Consider the following 21,810-nt stretch of genomic DNA (forward strand, 5'->3'; position numbering starts at 1 on the left):
AATCTCACAGAAGTCACTCACCATTTTTCGGATGGCGCTATTAGAGTGACTTGCTGCCGTAGATATTATTTCCAAGGATTCTATAAGAGAAAAATGACCCCCAAAAGTTAATTACTAGTACTATGATACATAAATAGCGGCTTCAAATGCTAACTTGCATGTTTCACTTTTTTATTGCCAACTAATGATAGTGAACTACAAGATTCAGGCTGTAACCCTTTACATACTTACTGGGAGCAAGTCCCACAGAACTCAATGAGACTTACTTATGAGTAGACATGCATAGGATTGTGCCCTCAGTCCAATAAGTTTCCTTAGACTTATGTGAACTTAAAGTAGATAAAGTCAAAACTTGGAGAAGTAAAAAAAAAAGACTTTGTGAAGTTAATATAGGTGCCTTAGTCCCTAGGTATAAAACAGACACAGCTTTGGTAATATATCTTTTTTTGGAATGAAGCATATGAAATAAGTTCTGGGTGGAACAGTGCTTTAGGACTAGAAACTACAAACTAACAATCAGTTCAAATTGCTATCTGCCCCTCTAGCCACCTCAAAACAAAATCCTTATGATAATGACATCTTTGCTCATCTTCCCACAACTAAAGAAATCTCTAGAACCCAGTAAAAGGCTTTGCTTAAGGTGTATGTATTCCTGCCCCCGTTGCTTGCGTAGTGATGGTGGGGTCCTGAGCACCTCTAGCTTTCCTTCTATGAAATGTGTATTTTGCATTTATTGCATTTCCAAATGTGCGCCTAGGCCCAAACAGATCAGGGACCCTTGATCTACTTCAACATCCTATTTTCTACAGCAGTGATGGCCAAACTTGGCCCTCCAGCTGTTGTTGGACTACAACTCCCATCATCCCTAGCTAACAGGACCAGTGGTCAGGGATGATGGGAACTGTGGTCCCAAAACAGCTGGAGGGCCAAGTTTGGCCACCACTGTTCTACAGCAAAGAACCAGATTCCTTTGGGAAGCCAACCCTCTCCTGTTGCCATTCCCCAGTAAGGGCTATTGAGTGGCATGCTGCCTCTGAACCTGGTGCCATGAAGACCAATAGCCAGTGAGAGATTTGCACTCCATCAATTTTCCTAATCTTATTTTAAGCCCTCTAAACTAGAGACCACCACCACATCTTGTGGCACCAAATTCTACAAATTAATTATGTGCTGTGTCAAGGATTAATTCCTTTTGTCTGTCCCAAATCTCTTGCTAATCAGCTTTGAATTGTATTATTTGTGTGTTCAGAATCTGCACTCCATTTCAGAAAGGAAATTCTGAAAACACAGCATATTTTCATTTGTCCAGAAAGTCTGAACAAAGGGGATATAATAAATTTAGTAATAAATTTAGTAAATAAATAAATAATATAGTATTTAAACAAATTGCTTCTTGTGAAGTGCTGTTCTTTGTTTCCTTTTACTGGGATAGTTCTGAAATATTAATGGTCCACACACAGCCCTTTTACAGATTTACTGTGTGATGCTGAATATAGAACCCACACAAATGTATTTACTTTCAGCATCCTTCCAGTCTAGAGAGTCTTGAGGCAATTTTCTTAGATAGTCCTTCAGAAGCATCTCGTATCTTGGAATGCGCTGCACTGGTTCTAGCATGTGATGTTGTAAGGTGAGATTTCCACAGACTTTCTGCTTCTAAAAAGACAACATACATGTATTGAAACGGAGGGTCCAGAAATGCATCTCTTGCACTCTGCATCCCTTAAAAATACTTTATTTCAGTAACACTCTCTTAGTGATATTGGCAAATGAAAGCAATATATTTCATCCAGGGATTTTATTTAATAATTCAGAAAGCTGGTTATTAAATGAAATCCTCAGCGAAATGTGTTGCTTTCATTAAATAATTTAAACCCTTTATACTATCTGTAAACAGACTTTATACTTCCCACTCTTTGTTATCTATTCTAAACCCAAAGGAATATCAAAAGAAAACATAGTAATATAAACCTAGTTTTAAAATATTGTTTTGATAACAGAATTCAAACACTGGGTGATATGCAATTGAAGCATTCTGCTTGTGCAACAGAAATTCCAGGTTTTCTTCTCCTTCACACCACTCCCAGCTCCATGTGTATGATGGGCTGAGGGAAGTGAGATATAATTTTCTCATTCTTTGAGAAAAAGAATACTATGCTTTCTGAAGTCAGTCCGTGTTTTGTGTGTGTGTGTGTGTGTGTGTGTGTGTGTGTACAAACTTGCATTGTGCTGCCCCAGACTAGCTTACTGACCATAAGGTACACTTGTTGGCGTTATTTCAGATTGTTTTACCAACAAGGCATAGTAAATGTCCTCTTTTAACCAGAAAAATGAAAGCCAGTCGTTTACCAGACAAATGTAAAAAGCTTTCTGACATTCCCCATTTGTTTCCTAAAGTTCAAAGGATAAAATGCTGAATAGATATGTACTGAATTTCGGACACCTCCATCAGCACACACAGATACAAGCCAGAGGTATGCTCCTTCTCCCTCCTCTCAACTTCATATACAACTATGAAGCTGTATACGACAAATACCATATTTTTCGCTCTATAGGATGCACCCGATGATAGGATGCACCTTGTTTAAGAGGAGAAGAACAAGAAAAAAAAATTCTCCCCCTCTCTGCTCAGCGCCCCTTCAGCGAAGTGGCAGGAGAAACGGAGCCACTTCCATTCCTCCTCCCGCTTCGCTGAAGGGGCGCTGCGCAGCTCTCCCTCTCTGCTGAAGCCAAGAGAGTCTTGCTCTCCCGGCTTCAGCGAAAGGAACCCAAAGCCTTTGGAGTGCTGCGTGAGGTCCTGCTGTGCTCCAGAGGCTTCAGGCGGCTATCCCTGAAGCCTGGAGAGCGAGAGGGGTCAGTGCGCACCGATCCCTCTCGCTCTCCAGGCTTCAGCGAAAGCAACGCGTAGCCTCCGGAGCGCGGAGGGAGCGCTCCCTCTGCGCTTTGGAGGCTTCGCGTTGCTTTCACTGAAGCCAAGGAGCCTGCATTCACTCCATAGGATGCACAAACATTTCCCCTTAATTTTTAGAGGGGGAAAAGTGCGTCCTATAGAGAGAAAAATACGGTACATGATAAGTATTACAATATACCGTATTTTTTGCACCATAACACTCACTTTTTTCCTCCTATAAAGTAAGGGGAAATGTCTGTGCGTGTTATGGAGGAAATGCCTATGGGTGGCATGCCTACGGATTTTCCTCCTCTAAAAACTATGTGCGTGTTATGGTCAGGTGCGTGTTATAGAGCGAAAAATACGGTAAATACTTATTTGGTACACAATGTAGGTATAAGAGACAAGCAGAGTAAACCAAACGGTGCATAATACTATTTCCTTAAAGAAGCCTGGGATGGGTTCCAATTCACACATGGAATATCACACAGGTAAGCACATACTCATTATCCACTGACAGGTTGCTCCCAATCGGGTACGTAAGTTCACCGTTACATGCATGGATAACTCACATAAATAAAAGGGTAAGAGTGCAAGCCTCTCACATCTGGAACTCCATGTGCCCTCAAAGCACCCCATTTTGTTCACCCAACACACTATTATCAAGCAATGAGACAAAAGTGCCGCAGTCACAATCTTGACTGCCAAGAAATTTAGTATGTCACACATACAAACGCGCACACTCTACCTGAATTTCTTGAATAATACATTTGAAGACAGGTGATCGCTCAGTCCATGTTTTCACCAATTCCATTGCGTTGTCAAAATTCTTCACATACTCCCCATACATTTTGAGGAAAGGAGCTAGCTTCTGTAGGATGTCACTGATCCTGGGGTTTGTGTCCCTGGACAGACAAAAGAAAGCAGAGATAAACATGGGAGGTCGGACAATATGTACTATGGGCACCTCAGTTCTGTCAAATATGTATCTTTTGGTTTATTCTGCTTGATAACTACCTTGTGATTGACTTTTTTTTTTTAATAAGAGTATTCCATAAACTAAACAAACAAATTATGTCTCTAACTCACAGCTTGGTCGAGTAACCCTAAGAAAAAAATATGAGTGAAGCACCTCTAATAACCCTACCAAATAAACACTGCAGCTCACCTATTAATATAAAATCCCCCTCCAGTAATTCATCCCAGTATTGGAACTTTCATTTTCAGAGTTGACAAACAATGAGAAAGGAAAATATTATTTCCCTCCCAAGGCAGGCTGCAAAAGCTGGAACTGTATTACAGTGGTATCTCGGGTTGCAGACACTTCAGGTTACAGACGCTTCAGGTTACAGACGAGAACAGAAATCGTACAGCGGCAGCGCAGCAGCAGCAGGAGGCCCCATTAGCTTAAGTGATGCTTCAGGTTAAGAACAGTTTCAGGTTAAGAACGGACCTCCAGAACGAATTAAGTACTTAACCTGAGGTACCACTATACTTAGATCATGTATAGCTGCCAGTTTTCTAAATACATGCATGGTTCATCTCTCTTGAAGGCTCCTCTGCCTTGTGACACCCAGTATTTTTGAATAAATGTTAAGTGTGGTTGTGTATTTAAAATACCTGTTTTAAGGAAGAGGTTAAATATCTCTTATACCGGGCATATGCAAACTTGGCCCTCCAGATGTTTTGGCACTACAACTCCCATCATCCCTAGCTAACAGGACCAGTGGTCAGGAATAATGGGAATTGTAGTCCCAAAACAACTGGAGGGCCGAGTTTGCTTATGCCTGTCTTATACATTTCTGGACATCTCATAGGAAATCATTCTGTGTTTTCTGACATTTCAAGACTATTATGGATCCCAATACTACAAAAACAACTTGCCAATTTATAATAGAACCATAGAACCTCCTACAGGCACAGATAACATGCACATGGTCTTTCACAGAGTACTATCTCCCAGTAATCTGCACTGCTTACCATTCTTTCATTCTTTTCTCAAGCTCTGGCAGCAAGAATTGACTGTGAAACTGATTAATGGATGAAATATTGGAAAATATTTTATTAACAACTTCAGCAGGAAATGAGCCCCTATTAGCTTCATCCATCAATTTACAATAAAACTCCTGCAATGGATAAGAAGGGGAAAGAGAGTCAGCCACAAAACATGCATTCCTGGGCAAATAAAGCAGGCACAAGGCAATCAAAAGTTTTCAGCCAATTTGCAGCTAATTAAAAATGTCCATTTATTATAACAACCTCCTTCCTCTTTCATAATACCACCAGAACTATCTTGCCATTAATCACACTTCCTTGCAAAAAAAGAAGCAGCAGCAAAATGAAGCAAACAGAATGATCCGCAAGTCAACATTTTACTAGTTAAGATTCTAGGCAGTCTGCTGCATCTCATTTGTTTCTCCTTTTCTGCTGCCAAGGGGCAAAGGGCTTGAGGGGGTAAGGCTCATTATGCTGACTTGAACCTGCCAGCTGAATCTTTGGCTGTAGTATGAATTTTAATTAAAGGCCTGTTTGCTTCCTACACCTTTTAATCATATTATTTGCTTAACTTGTTAGCAAAGTCGTTTCTCAGAAAACTGAAGGCAGTTGCGCATGCATTAGTGCAGCCAACAGATGTAGTAAGATGTTAGCAGTCAACAGAACCTGAGCAGCAAGCAATTTAAAGCTAATAAGAGGTGTCAAGCTTCTTCTCCAAGAAAGGTAGCCATGTATTCAAATGGGAAATTCAGGATAAGCCAATAAGAAAAATGGGCTTCTTTGAAGAAAGCTGAAGCTATGATCCAATGAAAGGGAGGTAAATTAACCATGCAGTGAGTGAAGATGAGGAACATTCTCAGCAGACAGGCAATATATGATGAAAAATGTGGAGGCATTGGGAACAGAAGTGTTTTATTGCAATATTGGAGGGGGGGCAGTACAGTACATTGAATCAGAACAGCAGAATCAGAGCTCGTGGGTTGTGTGACATTTACATGGCAAACAGAATATTTTTCTGTGCCACCTCCACAGAGTCCATAATTCCAACAGAAGTATGAGTAATTCCTAGTCATTTCAATTAATTCATTAGTCATAATTTAAATGGATTTTTTCCCCCATTTGTAATTTGTAAATGTCAGTAGTGACCAATGCCATATACTTTTCCTGGACAAACTGCAGGGTGGGCGAAGAACCAAGCCTTTATTGAGCAAAGGAAAGAATTGATTTTGCATGTCTTAATGGCAATAGATCTAAAACACAGCAATAGGTTCAGGATTTTCTAAAGGTGTTGGTGGTGCTTTCTGAGATTGCTAAAAGATAGTGGGGTGGAGAAGGGCCATAGCTCAATAGAGGAGCATTCGTTCTGCATGCAATGATCCCATGTTCATCTCCAGGGAGGTCTGGAAATGTTACCTATCTGAAATGCTAGAGAGCCACTACCAGTCACTGGGGGCAATACTGAACGAGATGGACTCGTGATCTGACTCCTATGTTCCTACATCACTGCTGCAGTCCCAGTTACCATGGTCTGCGGGCAAGAGAAGAAGATACACAGAAAGAAATTGTGTAGAATGTGTGTGTGACAGTAGGAGATACATGCAAATTCATAAAGACAAAGGATGGAACTACAACTACAAGCAAGCAAACATGCAAATATTATTTTGAAGCCATCCACTGGTTAATTTAATAAGTTGATTTAGTGGTCAAAGCAGGTTTCCCATGCTAATGTAAGAGTTTCCTCTTATATTAGCTAGAAACAGCATTTCAGAAAGAAAGAAAAGAAAGAGAGAGAGAGAGAGAGAGAGAGAGAAAGAAAGAAAGAAAGAAAGAAAGAAAGAAAGAAAGAAAGAAAGAAAGAAAAGAAATCCCACTCTTACCTGATCCAAGAGAGCAAGTCGGCAGACGTAAGCTCTTTCTGTGTGCAAAAGCTCATTGGCAATATTGTAACATTTCTGTTCATTTGTCTCCTGGAAATGAAGACAATTTTCAGAATGAAGAAATTGCAATATAATTACTGAATTTTTCCTGCAATTGCAGCTTTTGCATTTATCAAACAAGGGTTATCTCCCCCTTCACCCAATTCAAGTCGTAGAAAATTGGGAGGGCCAAAGTGTGAGAAACTAAGAACCACTGCCTCCAGATTGGTAAACTAAAGACGGCTGCATTGGCTTAGATATAAACCAGGCATGAGAAGCCTTCAAAATTCTTCTAATTATTGCATTTTCTATGAATGGTTTTTCTTTCAAGCACATTAGATGCAATGTTGGGTGTGCTGCTGTATCCTACTTTCAAGCATTAAGACAGGAGTGACTATTCAATGGCCTTACAGATGTTGCTAGACTACAGCTCCCACAATCCACTGGCCAGCCTAGCTTTGGCTGATGTAGTTGTGGTACAACATCTTGTAGTCCAGCCCTTCCTTAAGGGCTCGGCACACATGGTCCTTGGCTGTGAATCCAGGAAGTCCTGCTTCCTGCCCTGCAGGCCTTTCCCCACCTGGGCTGGGAGGGTTGGGCCCTGACTGAGGCTGCTGAACAGATTCTTGGGTTGGGGAATTGTTTAGGGGTGTATGGTTTTTTTTGGGGGGGGGGGTTGCTTCTGTTTCCGATATTAACTTTTTGTATCTTTATTTTAGATCTTATTTAGTCATGTGGAAATTGTTTAATTCGGTTGTGATTTTTTTTCTATGTTTTATTTGTTGTTTATGACTTCTTTTGTTATGTTTGTAATTATGTATTTTTTTCATGTTGTAAACAGCCTTGAGCATGGTTTTAACTATGGAAAGATGGCATACAAATAAAATTATGTACATACGTATGTATGTATGTACTCTGCTGTGCAAGGAAACTAGCCAGTTGAATGAGATTATGAGATTCCAGAGCACATAGGTTTAAATAACACTGCACTTAGCAGTATAAGCCTGTTCTACCCATGGTAGAAGGGTAGGATATCTAAAAGTCATGAATTCTGTTTTTTCTTTCTTTCTACACAAGTTATGTAATACTTTAATTGCGAGATGGTCTATAGGAAAAACAGTATTCTCTGAACTCTCCCTGATTCTAATAGCGCCTTGAAAATAATGGCTTGTTGTGTGAGGAAACTTTTAAAAAGGGAACAATCAAGTGAAAGCAGAACATTAAGTCTAAAATTAGTCCTGGCATTTCACTAAACAAAAAACAGGGAGCATGGATTCTATATGCAGAACACTGGAAGAGGGGTCATCGGGGATACATTTCAGGCAGGAAAAAACACAGTAAGGGAGTGAAGCCAGCCAGTGAGAGTTGCTGCCTAGGAAGAGTCCAGATACTGCAGGACTGCCTCCCCCCCCCCAAAAAAAAAATATATTCCTGAGGTTCTAGTTCTTTCCAAAGCTTTCCTTTTCTTCCCTATGTTTCTAGTCCATTTTGAAAGCTGGATTTGATAGATCTGCAACTGGCCAGGAACTCAAGAGTGCTGACCAGGATTAGGGAACGCTCAACTCCAAAGAGAAGCCCACCTTATTATGATTTTTTTTTTAAATACAGTGGTACCTCGGGTTACATACGCTTCAGGTTACACACTCCGCTAACTCAGAAATAGTGCTTCAGGTTAAGAACTTTGCTTCAGGATAAGAACAGAAATCGTGCTCCGGCGGCGCGGCAGCAGCAGGAGGCCTCATTAGCTAAAGTGGTGCTTCAGGTTAAGAACAGTTTCAGGTTAAGAACGGACCCCCGGAAGTACTTAACCCGAGGTACCACTGTACTCCGTACAAATCACAGCAGGATATCACAGCATGGAATATCACAGCAGCTGCCATTCTTCTGCTTTACTCTTTTTGTATTACAGAATGTCCAAACACTCCTTGCTGCTTGCATCTGTTGGGTCCCTTTACCCATTGTAGCCCCTCTGAGGGAGACCATGGGTGTGTCATTTCCCAGTGCGCTGAGAATTCCAGGGAAAGGACCCATAGGAATGACCCTGTCCATAAGGTCACAGTCTATTAAACTAAATGTTACAGCTGAACTATGGCAATAACCCACAGAAAAACTGCTCCCACTGGGGTGTTGCAACATGTAAAGGCCACATGTCATAACATTAGTTCATCATCCAGAAGGTGAGAAGGCTCATACTGAACGGCTTCCTTCCGTTACCTTCTCCAGGTGTGTGCCCATTTACTTCCTGTATGTTCTTGTACTACCACCCTGTTGTCTCTGCCTTTTCCTGTAAATTACTGTCAACACCCTTTTCATAACTGGGATGTCCTTCCTGCAATCGTTGGCATTTGGCACGTTTTACTAATGAGGACACTCATAAAGAGGAAAAGAACTGTTCCAGCTATTCTGCTGAATGTAAAAGCCCTGCAGTGTCCGAGACCACACTGTGTAGACTGAAGTGTCCACACAATCAGGAAGTCTGTGTTCAGAGCCAGAACCTTCCTTTGCAGGAAAGCCCTCCAGGCAATCTCCCTCAACAGCTTCCATATCCAAGAGATAACACTGGTATTGCTTCTCTGATCTACATCTAAAATATTGATTCCTTCACAGCTTTTGCCTTGTATAAATAGAATGTGGTCTCCAACAGAAACTGACAAAAGATACATAGATTTTGTGTTGGTGTGTGTATATTGTATCTATGTTAAAAAGGGGAAGATACTTAAAATTTCAGTCGTTTGAAGGCAGTCTAGTTAAATGTATTGTTGAATTTCTTCGTTCCTATGGTATACTGTTCGTGCTGTGGAGTGGTCTAAAAAGCATTAGGGATACAGCTATCAGATTTGAATGCAAATACAAATGGTCTGTATGGCCTTCAGAGGCCTATATATTTCAATAATGCAGAAGGTACATTTTGTTTTTATAGCCTACATTTCTTTATAAACTGCTTGCCTTACCTTTGTCTCCATATGCGAGTCTTGCTTATTGTGCTCCTCAATCTGCTTGTTCTTTGTATTGGTAATCATTTCTACACTTTCTTTTCCTGATGGAAACAATGTGTTCACACTTGGAGTCTGGCAACAGCTATTGATTGTTTGCCCTTTGCAGGCTGCTGTAGTTTGCAATGCGTCTGTACTAATGTTCTCTCGTTCTCCATTTACCAAGCCGCTGTCAAATGATGCATTTTGAATGGCCCTACTCGCATTATGAACCGGCAATGTGCTGTCCCTGCAGTCCAACTGGTTCTGTGCTACTTCTCCATTGGCTGTGCGATTCTGTACATCCTGAGAGTGATCTGTACTATATCCCTGCTTCTGTAGTGGGTGTTGGGTGAGGAATTTTGGCTGAGGTGCTGGTGCTGGCCCATGCTTTCCTTGAGATTTAGCAACATTTAGAACAGAGGATTCTTTCTTCAGCTCACTAGGAATGGATGGGCTAAAGGGAATAAAAGAGAGCGAAAACTAATTCATATTACATGAACCATTTATGTGAATAGAACACCCTTCCTATCCTCTTTGCAGAAAAAAAAGCAGTATCAGTAGAGCAATGTTAAACAAAGTTGAGTCAAAAATTTGCACAGAGAATGGTGAGCATCGTTTCAGAGGCCAAGAATGGCTACAATCCTATTCACGCTTACTTAGGACTTGCTTGGTAAAACTTGTGGCTAAACCCCATTGAAGTCAACATACTACAGTCAGTGCTGTTTGCTGCTTACTAAGGCTTACATCACATGCGTTTTTTAAGACTGGGTGCAGCCAAAGCAAACACAAAGTGGCAGGGATTTCTACAACTAATAAAGGTAAAGGTGAGAGAATCTGAACTTTTCCTGCATCCACTGCTCTTCTCCCAGCTAACTGATTCCCCATATCAGAGCTCAGGTTGGAGAAAATGATATTGGGAATGAAGACAAGCACCATCCCACCCTCTACTTGCCTACATCACACAAAGATATGACTATTAAAAACACAACATTCTTCGACATGAAATGAAGCCTTACTGCACTTCTTCCCACCGTATACTTCAATGTTCCCTTGCTACCTATATTAAACATACATCAATAGATCTTGCTGAAGCACTGAATTATTTTTCTTGGATTTTTCTCTATGGATTATTATGAACACATTGACAAAGAACACAAAGCCTTGCATTGTTTACTCTGTCAGGCAGTGACTCTCCAAAGTCTCAAGCCGATGTCTTTCCCAGCACCTGTTACCTAACCCTTTTAATGGGAGAGGACGAGGATTGAACCTTGAACCTTTTGCATACAAAGTGTGTGCTCTTCCACTGTGCACTGGCCTCTCCCCATATAAGTGTTTGTTTACCTTACATTGTTATTCTGTATTTTTTCATCAGGGTCAGAAATTGGAGCAGTGGGGTGAAGGGAGACGAACATCATAAAGTCTACTTTTTCAAATTCAAGGTTAGAGAAGTAGATGTTGCTCAACTACAACTCACATCAACCCTGATCACTGGCCGTGATAGCTGGGACTGATGGGAGTTGGAGTTCAACAGCACCTGGAGCACTGAAGTTTCCTAGCCCTACATTACACAAACTGCCAATGTAGCAATGCCCCAACCTTTGCCCTAATGTCTGCCCAAGCTTTGTTATTTTCTTTTGGCATGTGCCTTCACCATTCCTCCAAACTCCACTTTATTTATTCCACTGCGATTGTTCAGAGTGAGAGTGTATGCACTACTGATGTTCTATTCCCCACTTTTTTGAACATGTAAACCATTATGAGGTGATCTTTGTGAAAGGATCACCTTTCCCCTTTCCACCAAAGTATTTTGAGTGTTATCTCTTCCCACACCAGCCATGTTCCCTCTCCTTGCACCTGGGCTCACTCCCTCACTGCATCTCTCTTTCTTGAAATCCTACCACCTCGCATAAAAGCCCACGCTTACCTCTCATTTTTCCTCCTTCAACATACCACTTTAGCTGGACTTTTTTAAAAAGTGAAATGATTTTGCTGTGTACTTTGGCAGCTCCCTGAACACTTCTATGCTTTGCTTTCTTCCTTGGTTCATTTTTAGCACCTGGTGCATCCACTCAAAGATTATCCACCAAGGTGCATAATCTACCTCTCTTCTTTCTTTTTTTAGCATAACCTAGCAACACTCCATACTTCAGAACAGAGCCCACTTCCACAGGTACACCATCTTCTTCTCACAGCCAGCTTTTTTGTGTGTGGCATGCATAAGGCACAGTCGCTGGTACCTGCAGCCATTCTGCTCCAAGCAAGCCAGTACCTGGATGGGAGACCACCTGGGAAGCTTGGATGCTGCAGGCAAGGCATGTCACCTTTTTATCCCCAGCTAACTGCCTAAGCAAGCTGGTTGGGGATAAAATGGCTTAGAAGCTAAGGGTCCAAAGGGCTACTGGTCCTGTTGGGAGGATACTGGTCCGAATGACTCATATTCACACTAGTTTTAAGGACTGTAACTTTAAGAACTGGTGCCTGGGAGTGGATTCCCAGTAAAATTTAAAAGTCTATTCTGGGTTATTGAAGTAGTATATTATAAAAGCAATTCTGTTATAGTTACTTTTTGAATACTTTTTTTTACACTAGTTTACAAACTAAGATTTACAATCTGATACAAATCGTACTGCATCCTGTTTCTGAATCTTTCTATAATAATATACTGTGGTACCTCGGTTTATGAACTTAATCCGTTCCGGAAGTCTGTTCTTAAACTGAAACTGTTCTTAAGCCAAGGCGCACTTGCCCTAATGAGGCCTCCCGCTGCCAGTGCCCTTCCACCGTTCGGCTTACATTCTTAGACCGAGGTAAAGTTCACAAACTGGGACACTACTTCCGCTTTTGCGGAGTTCGTACAGTACAGTACAGTACAGTAAAAACACAACTGATGCACATTTAACTTTTAACTTGTGCGCATTCAGCTTTACGAGCTTGACAAAAAAAATATATAAAGGGGGCGGGCATCCAGGGGGAAAGACTTTGGCAATTGCACCTTCCACTGTACCCAATGTGTTTTGACTATACACAATTTTGGCTTTAGGCGCAATCCTCAGAACATAACCCACATCTAAGTTGTGAAATCCATCTTCACAAATATTGGTAACTGTTCTGGTATTTTAAATATGGTTATGGGTGCCATAACTGAAACCGTGTTGTTTATATAATAATCAATCCTCATTGTCATGGGAAATCAAATCTGGATAACTGTTCGAGTGTGAGTGTTTAATGGAGCAGAAGCATGAGTGATAGCAGCCAAGTGTGGTGGCATGGTGAACGGAATCAGAGTGAGTGACAGATGGATAGCGTGGAGAAAGACTGTAAGAGAGTTAGACTGCCCTATCTAAAGGAACGGAATGCAAGCCTTTGACATCCATAACCAATATATAGACCCATTTATTTGACTAGCAAGAAGATACCTGGTGTGCAGAATGAACAAGTTGGCCCAATATAAAGGAGAGACAAAGGAATAATATATAGCCTTAAGAAACGTATCAGCTTCCCAATTTTGCATTTCACTAGAACACAACCATCCATCTATGCTATAAAAGTGGAGCACACACCAGTTCCTCATTCACTGTCACTTATGCTTCTTTTAATCTGTACCCTTTTGAATAAAAATGAAACAAACTTGTTTACCTGCCTCCTTCAAAATGACTGATGAGATCAGACACTTTACTAGTTTTTTCTTTAGATACGCAAGAAGAGGTAGGTGTAACTTCCTCCATTCTTGGCTTCGTAGAATGTAAAGCTTTATGCCTGGGGGTTTGGTGGGCAATGGATGACTGTGAATTCTGCAGATGTAATGGCTTTGGAGGCACTGTGAAGAAAAAGGAACATACTATACTGTATTTTGCATTTGGAGGCATTTCATATATCAAAGCTGTTCAACACTGTGACTCCCAGAAAGGCCTATGGGATTCTTAAAACCCTTTCCAAAACCACCAGATTTCCTGGTTTTTTTATTTTCAGGAAAGCTCTGTTATTATTATAAACACTGCTATTATTATAAACACAAAAACTGTACTCTGTACACCCTGCCTTAACTCTACTCTTTTCAGTGCCTGCCCAGATATGTAGAAGGTTTACATGTGTTTTAATACATTTTTAGCTGATTTTAATTATTATTTAAATGTTTTTAATAGCTCTTTTTACTGGTAATTTTATTGTTTCATTCTTTCTGTAAACCGGTTTGTGGGTGTTTTTGTTGTTTTATATAATCAAGTGATATATAAATTATATGAAAATAAATAAATACAGGCAACTCCCCACTTGTGCGTGATGAGCACGTGCGCTCCCATTGACACACATGCTGTTTTCAGCACCGAAAGGGGACAGGGTGGAACGGGGGATCCCAGTGATGCATGGGGTGGCCAGGAACAGAACCCCCGTACAATTGGGGTAAATGAAAATAAATGTTGTACTCTGTCTATTCTCTCTCTCTCTCACTCACACACCCACACACACACCCCATCTTCTTAGGTACTTAAGCAAGATCTGCCTCGTGTCCAGCCTCCACAACTTCATCGAGAGATGTATAACTAATGAGCACAGCAGCAAGGCTAACCCACAAAGCCCACAGATGATTTGATACTGTAAAATAATGTTCTGGAACCTCCTACAGCTGAAGCAGCTCCAGGTTTTTGCGAGCCACAACTCCTTCCTCTTTGGCTTCTCTGCCTTTGTACTAAGATGTGCCTTGTCCAACAATTTCTTTCAAAATTATCTCAATGCCATGTACAAAATTCTCCCTGGCCTGCAATCCAAAATTCGCCAGAGAGCAACTTCTTCTGTACAAAGTACACAGGCTTGCATAAGACGATGTGAATGAAAAAGACCCCACCTCAGAGCCCATCTCTGCTATGAAATGGGAACATAGGAAGGTGTCATACATAAAACCAGGCTATTGGTCTATCTAGCTCACTGACTGGCAGTGGCACTCCAGAATTTTGGGCAAAGGACATATCCAGCCCTAGCTGCAGGTGCCAGTCCACTGAACCTGGGAATTTCTGCATACAAGGCAGATGCTCTACAACCTTTTCCAACTTACTACGTGACCTTAGGAAAGCCATCCTCTCAGCCTCTGCATTCTCTCAAACATTTGCAATACGAGAATTATAATAATGGCCTTACAGGACTGTTGCAAGGATAACTGAGATAATATATGCAAAACACTCTAAACATTCAATAATGGCTTTATGAATACAGTACCAAGTATTTATTCAACAGCAAGGAAGAGCACTCTGCATATGCTCAGAGGTAATTTCTAGCCTAATAAGCTCTTTCCAGGGCTGAGCAATAACTCAAAACAGGCCACTCCCTTTATTTTAAACCACTTTGAGGTTTTATTACAATCAAATGGTATATAAATGTAAACCTATAGTCACTACAGAAGAAAATACCACCAATGGACACATTGATGGGGCATGGATTTGAAGTTAAACACACACACCCAAGCACCAAGGCTCAACCCTGAATCAGGGAGAGGAACAAGCAAAGCATATTCCACAATCCAAGTAAGTCATGGGCAAGTCTCTGTTTGTCTGTCTCTCAGTGTTAGAAACTGAGATATAAAATCTAGGAGCCAAATAGCACCTTAAATCTAGGCTATAGTCACCACAATGATATGCCTAGGTGCATTTTTTGTGTGTGCAAGATTACGAAGCAAATGGTCTGTGGGGAAGTGCGGCACCAAAAGACACACGTCTCTTGGTGCTGCGCTACCACATGGATTAGCTGATTTGTGGGGCAGCGCAACACCAAAAGAGGCATATCTTATGGTGCTGTGCTGCCCAACAGACCAGCTGAGTGGTGTGGCATCACAGCCACACAAGCTAGCCAGATGGAGAAGTTAAGGGCCAAACCTGGCAACCAGATATCTCTACTTCATCACAAAAGGCCAGCTGCCTGTCGCAAAACACAACTGGCGCCCAGCTAATTTTGAATGCTGCTGCTATCCCTCTCTCTCTTTCACACACACAGGGGGAGATAGTGTAGCACCCTGCTTGTGGTTAACGCTTAGCTGGAATGAAATATTCAACGCAGCAATAGAGAAATTAAAATAATAATTTGTCAGACAAATAAATGATAGGCACAGTGGTATATGGTTACCAAAAGCTCTGCCCACTTCAGCCCTGATGGCCAGCACTTATATTTCCTCAGCCCAGCCCCCTTGCTCCTCCTTTGGCTGCCTCTGTCCAATCAGCCTGGTTGAAATTCCTATTGGCTGTTTGCTAGAACCAATCATAAAAGATACACCCACTTCCTATTACCTTTTATGGGAGACAAAGAGCTATATTTCCTTCTATCCATAAATGTCAGACACGTAGCCAGATGCTTTTCCCATTAGCTCTTGCCCTTTAACCTTAGGAAAATATGGCTCGAGTCTGATGGGAGGCACATGGTATTATTTTCTGTTAAACAATAAATCTTACTATTTACCAACTCTTAATTAGTGTTTTTGCAGCTTGATTGTATTCTGTAATTTGTAGGGTCAATGTAACCTTTGCTCCCAGCCTGTATTTCCCTTTTACAACTTTGAGAAACTTGTCTCCTGGTACTGCTATAAATCAGGGGGGCCCTTTTCAGGAGAGCAGGAAGATAAACAACTGCCAAAGTACTTAGCCAGCTGCTTTATGCCTGGCATGAAACATACAAACATTTGCAAATATATCTTTAAGCTCATTTTAAAATACAGGCCTTGATCAGATACCTCAATAGTGCTTCTCAACACATCAGGGGTTATGGAATACAGCTTGTAGGCTACATACGCAGCTGCCAGAAGAAGAAGAAAGGAATTTCCCAGCTGAAGCCGCTGTCTCTCTCCAGTTTATTTATTGCACTTACTGCATCACACCTTTTCTTCAAGGAGTGCAAGGTGGCATACATGGTTTTCTTCCTCCTCATTTAATCCCAACAGCAAACCTGTGAGGTGGTTAGGCTAAGAGGCAGCAATTGGCCCAAGGTTGCTCAGTAAGCTTCATGGCTCAGTGGGGTTTTGAACCATGGTCTACCAGGTCCCTGAATTCTAAGGAGTGCAAGGTGGCATACATGGTTTTCTTCCTCCTCATTTAATCCCAACAGCAAACCTGTGAGGTGGTTAGGCTAAGAGGCAGCAATTGGCCCAAGGTTGCTCAGTAAGCTTCATGGCTCAGTGGGGTTTTGAACCATGGTCTACCAGGTCCCTGAATTCTAAACCCAATCAAAGAGTCAAAATGTTAAAATAAAAAAAACAAAACCTCAAAACTTTGGCAAGCCAGAGGTGGTCGGTCACATGCCTTGTGTGGCAACCTTTGCGAAGTACAACTATAACCTGTGACAAATGGGTATTTTCTGAGGACCAAGTCACCTGTAAGCTCATGAAAAAGTTTATGTATGCACACACAAACACATGCTCAGGACTCACAATAGCTTAAGAAAATCAGTCCAGCATGGAGAGCAAATGAACAGGATTCTAAAAAATAATTGTAACAAAAATCACAATCCCTACAAGCATCCCAGCAGGATCAAAACCAAGTGTTTCTTTCTGTAACGAAGCATCTGTAACTGACCCTCCTACTCCCCATGTTAATGGAAGTCTTCTGAAAACTTAAGAAAATATTATGGAGGGACAGCCATCACCCCCCTGTTTTTCTTTGAACTGTTGTAATTGCTCATTATAGCTGTTTTATCTGTCAGTGTTCTTCGAATCTGCTTTGACATCCACCTGCATGCTGTTAGAGACTGAGCTGTTTGCTACTCTGTGTTTTCTCTAGAAATGACAGGCAGATCTAGGCCAGTGAACATCAGCTAATTGCCATGAAATCGAACAGCTAGCTAACAGAGAGAGACGATAAAATGTAAGGGGGTTGGAGGAGAACTCAAAGCCACCAACATGGCTGAGAAACAAGGAGGCCACAGAACAATCCTAGGAAATAAGTCTGAATGGAAGTAGCAGAAGCTTAGATGGTGTTAATGATAACAAAGCTGTATCATACAGAAAGCATCTTGAGCAGGGTGAAGAATGTTAAAAGCAGGACCCATCTAGTCTAGCATCCGGTTCTCATGGCGGCCAACAACTTACTTACTTTATTTAATAAACTGTTTCACAGCCTGAAACCATTGATAAGTTCAAGATAAGATAAGATAATTTATTACGGTCAAAGACCAGCTCGTATTAACACAATAATGACAGCGTTCATAAAGACAAAATATACAATTGGAGCAGATTGCAGCAGTAGCTCATGAATTAAAATTGAGATATATACAAGTGAGATTTGGGCTACCATAAAAACTGACCCTGAGGCACCCCAAGGGTGACTTCAGCTTTTCCCTAGTAAGCTATTTTATTCTAGAGGATGACTTGTGCCTATAAATTTGGGCTCAGAATCTGGCTAATAGCTGAGTCGTCTTGTGATCCTAAGAGGAGAGAATTAAGTTTAGACTTGTCTGGGAAGGTCAACAAGCCTCTTCAGCAAAGGGTCAATGGTGTCTCTACGAATCTCAACATAAAAAGGACATCTACAAAAATATGTGTTTCCTGGCTTCCTGTTTCCCCTAATGAGCAGGCGCAAAGTCTCTGTGCGTATGGGACTCTTCCGTAGGAGCCTTCCAGAACCGGTGAGGGCAAGGCTGAGCTTCTAGCAAGAGTGAAAGCCCTTCTTGCATTTCTGGATGTGAGGAAGTAGAGATATGCTGCTGGAGCAGCTATGTATCTCCTGTTTTCTATGATTTTATAATCAAGGACCCTTGTACAGTCCTGTTGTCTCTCTATGTCCATGATTCTTTGCCTAACCATTGATCTAGCTTGGCCCAGGCCCATACTTATGAGGGTTTGGGGAGCAAGGCCCACTTTCTGAAGAGTGTTTAAGACTGCTGTCTGCCAGCCAGACTGAAACTGGTCGCTCAGAATCAATGGAGCTATTCCTCGGGGGGGGGGGGGAGCAGTTTCAGAGTTAGCCACTTATATATTGATGTTAAACTAATATGAGCTTTTCATCATCCCTGTTTCTAGTCTGACCCATGCATTTGAAACGCATCTTGGGAACTTGCAGCAGGGCTCTGAGGAGTTTGGATTGCACTCTTTCAAGGGGAATGAAAGAGGAGGGATGTGGGCCCAGAAAGGATCCGTAAAGGAGCTGTGCCAACGTTTTGGCTTTATATAATTTTAGTGTCGCGGGACATAAAACCCCCCTTGAGTTCTAAAAAATTTAAGGATAACATTTGCAGATCTTTCTCCGGCACACCCATTTGAGTTAATATGAATTTTGTTGGATCCTGATGCCTGGAACGCCATTCCTAAATATTTATAGTTTGAGACTTATTCTAAATTTTGGCCTTGAAGTTTCTAGTTTCTGAGCTTTGGTTTTTCCCCAAAAGCAAGAATTCTGGATAAGTTCAAGATAAAATGAAAGGAAACAAAAACTAACTTATTCCATTCCTACAAAGACTAAAAACAATAAAACCATTTCTACAGATGCACAATTAGTATTTCATGAGTCACATCTCATGGGGAAACCTCCTCAAGAAGGAAATGCCCACAGACAGAGTTCCCAGCAACTCATATTCTGAGGAATATCATCTGAGATACTGAAGTATCTGAAGACAGTCATGCTTGACTAATAGCTACAGAAAGCTTTATACTCCAGTAAACTGTCTGATCTTTTAAAAGCAGTCCACACTAGTGATCATCACTATATAAAAGTAAAGGTACCCCTGACCATCTGGTCCAGTCGTGGATGACTCTGGGGTTGCGCGCTCATCTCGCTCTATAGGCCGAGGGAGCCAGCGTTTGTCCGCACACAATTTTTTCGGGTCATGTGGCCAGCATGACTAAGCTGCTTCTGACGAACCAGAGCAGTGCACAGAAATGCTGTTTACCTTCCCGCCGGAGTGGTACCTATTTATCTACTTGCACTTTGACGTGCTTTCAAACTGCTAGGTGGGCAGGAGCTGGGACCAAACAATGGGAGCTTACCCCGTCGCAGAGATTCGAACTGCCAACCTTCTGATCGGCAAGCCCTAGGCCCTATGGTTTAGACCACAGCGCCACCCGTGTCCCTCAATCATTACTATATATTTGGTAGCAAATTCCATAGTTTAATGATTACATATATATATATATACATATACATATACATATACATATACATATACATATATATATATATACATATACATATATATTGCATTGTTAAACTATGGAATTTGCTACCAAATATATAGTGATTGCAATATATATATTGCATTGTTAAACTATGGAATTTGCTACCAAATACTGCTTTTGTCTGTCCTGAACATTGTACCATTCAGCTTCATTAGATGACTTCAGGTTCTAGTATTTTACTAGAAAACTTCTATCTATTTCATCATATACACCTCTGTCATGTCCCTCCTAACTCACTGTTTGTCTAAACAAAATTTCTGACTAAACACTTAAATATTAAACATATCCCATCCCATTGTTACAAGAATTGTTAGAACAGATAGTACAGGACTGGGACGACAAGTCCATTATTTTGAGCCATTGTATTACAAAACTTCAAAGTAATAGAAATACAGCAGACTGCCTATCCTCATGTTTCTGTTTACATTATTATGAAAGTGCAAGCTGTTCCAGGAATTTGGTTAGACTAACCATTTAGTTTAGGACCAAAAACCCTTAAAGACTACTCTGTGTCACTTACTTTGAGGTCATGCTAAGCTGTATGCACATGTTGTTTCACCTTAGCAAACACTGTAAACACACACACTGTGCCTTGTTTTAAAGGCTAAACAAATGCTGAAATAAGTTGGCCACAGCCACCTACGCCACCCCTAAAAACCTCTCTGGAGATACATGTGATATAGGATGATTAGGCCTACACAGCTGTGGACAGCATACCATCCCACATGGTTCAAAAGGGAACCATGGTGAGGCATTATCCAGGGGCACAATTGGCTACAGAGTGAAGAGAAAAGAAGCTTTCATTCTGTGAACTTCATTCATGGATCCATGGATCCAAGCCTTAACTCTGGTAAAGAACTAGGAAACTTGCTCCAAAAACTCTTGCCCTTTTCTAAGGCCCTATTTGCACCCCTGAATCGTAATAACTAACATCTTCCAGGCTAAATTTATGTAGTTGTTTGCTTCAGATAGCAGCAATATAATGTTTAAAAAAAAAAAAAAGTTAAAGCAAGTTTAAACATTGCACACATTTTTTTCCCTGGATTTGTTTTTCCATGCTGGGTGGGGACTCAATAGTTATATAAAATGATACAATTGGTTTCCAGAGATTTAAAGCTGCTTTTCAGAAAGAAACCAAGTATCAACTAACACTCTACAAAACCAGGTCAGGGCCTGTTGTTTGTTGCCAGAACAGATCTGGAATAGCAAAGACACCCTTTGAATATTTCCCACTCCATTCAGGGCAGACCTTTGATTGAACAAACATACAGAATAAAGAAAATGCCCTAAGTTTTCCTCAATTAGCAAGTTGGAGGAATTGTCTTTACGGCAAATAGGCCTGCAGTGCCATTTGAAGATGGTTCAGAAACTTCAGCTGGTGTGGAATTCAGAGGCCAGGTTGCTCACCAGAGCAAGACGGTGTGAGCATATTACACCGATCCTGGTCTGACTGCACTGCTTACCAATTAGTTTCTGGGCCCAATTTAAAGTGCTGGTTTTGACCATCACTTTGCATATGAACCTACCCGGACCCCGAGATCATCTTCTGAGGACCTCCTTCATGTGCCGCCTCCTCAAGAGGTCCAGAGGGTGGCAACACGAGAACAAGGCCTTCTCTGCAGTGGCTCCCTGTCTGTGGAATACTCTCCACAGGGAAGTTCGCCTGGCGCCTTCATTATACACCTTTAGGCGCCAGACAAAAAAGTTCCTTTTTAACCAGGCTGTTGGTTGATTTGACTGACATCCTATGCCCTTTTAAAATGTAATGGGGGCTTGAGGGGGCGTCATTGGGTTGTTTTTATTTTTATTTTGTGGTTTTATATTTTGATTTTATTCTGTGAACCGCCCTGAGACTTCCGGGTATAGGGCAGTATTTATAGGGCATAGGGCAGT

General features: G+C 41.3%; 1 protein-coding gene across 6 annotated transcripts in view; it reads right to left on the bottom strand.

The window, feature by feature from the left end:
* FGD4 (FYVE, RhoGEF and PH domain containing 4) overlaps positions 1-21,810 on the bottom strand; it is a 113,328-nt gene that overhangs the window by 20,631 nt on the left and 70,887 nt on the right. For all 6 annotated transcript variants that reach the window (XM_082240479.1, XM_082240484.1, XM_082240481.1 and 3 more), the window contains 7 exons: positions 13,413-13,593; positions 9,753-10,230; positions 6,763-6,852; positions 4,871-5,016; positions 3,639-3,795; positions 1,518-1,656; positions 22-80 (listed from right to left, as the gene is read on the bottom strand). In XM_082240479.1, the coding sequence (XP_082096605.1) occupies positions 22-80; positions 1,518-1,656; positions 3,639-3,795; positions 4,871-5,016; positions 6,763-6,852; positions 9,753-10,230; positions 13,413-13,593 (1,250 nt within the window). The remainder of the gene's footprint in view (positions 1-21; positions 81-1,517; positions 1,657-3,638; positions 3,796-4,870; positions 5,017-6,762; positions 6,853-9,752; positions 10,231-13,412; positions 13,594-21,810) is intronic.

This window comes from Podarcis vaucheri (assembly GCF_965113315.1).
Source record: "Podarcis vaucheri genome assembly, chromosome: 10".
In the NCBI taxonomy this organism is placed as follows: domain Eukaryota; kingdom Metazoa; phylum Chordata; class Lepidosauria; order Squamata; family Lacertidae; genus Podarcis; species Podarcis vaucheri.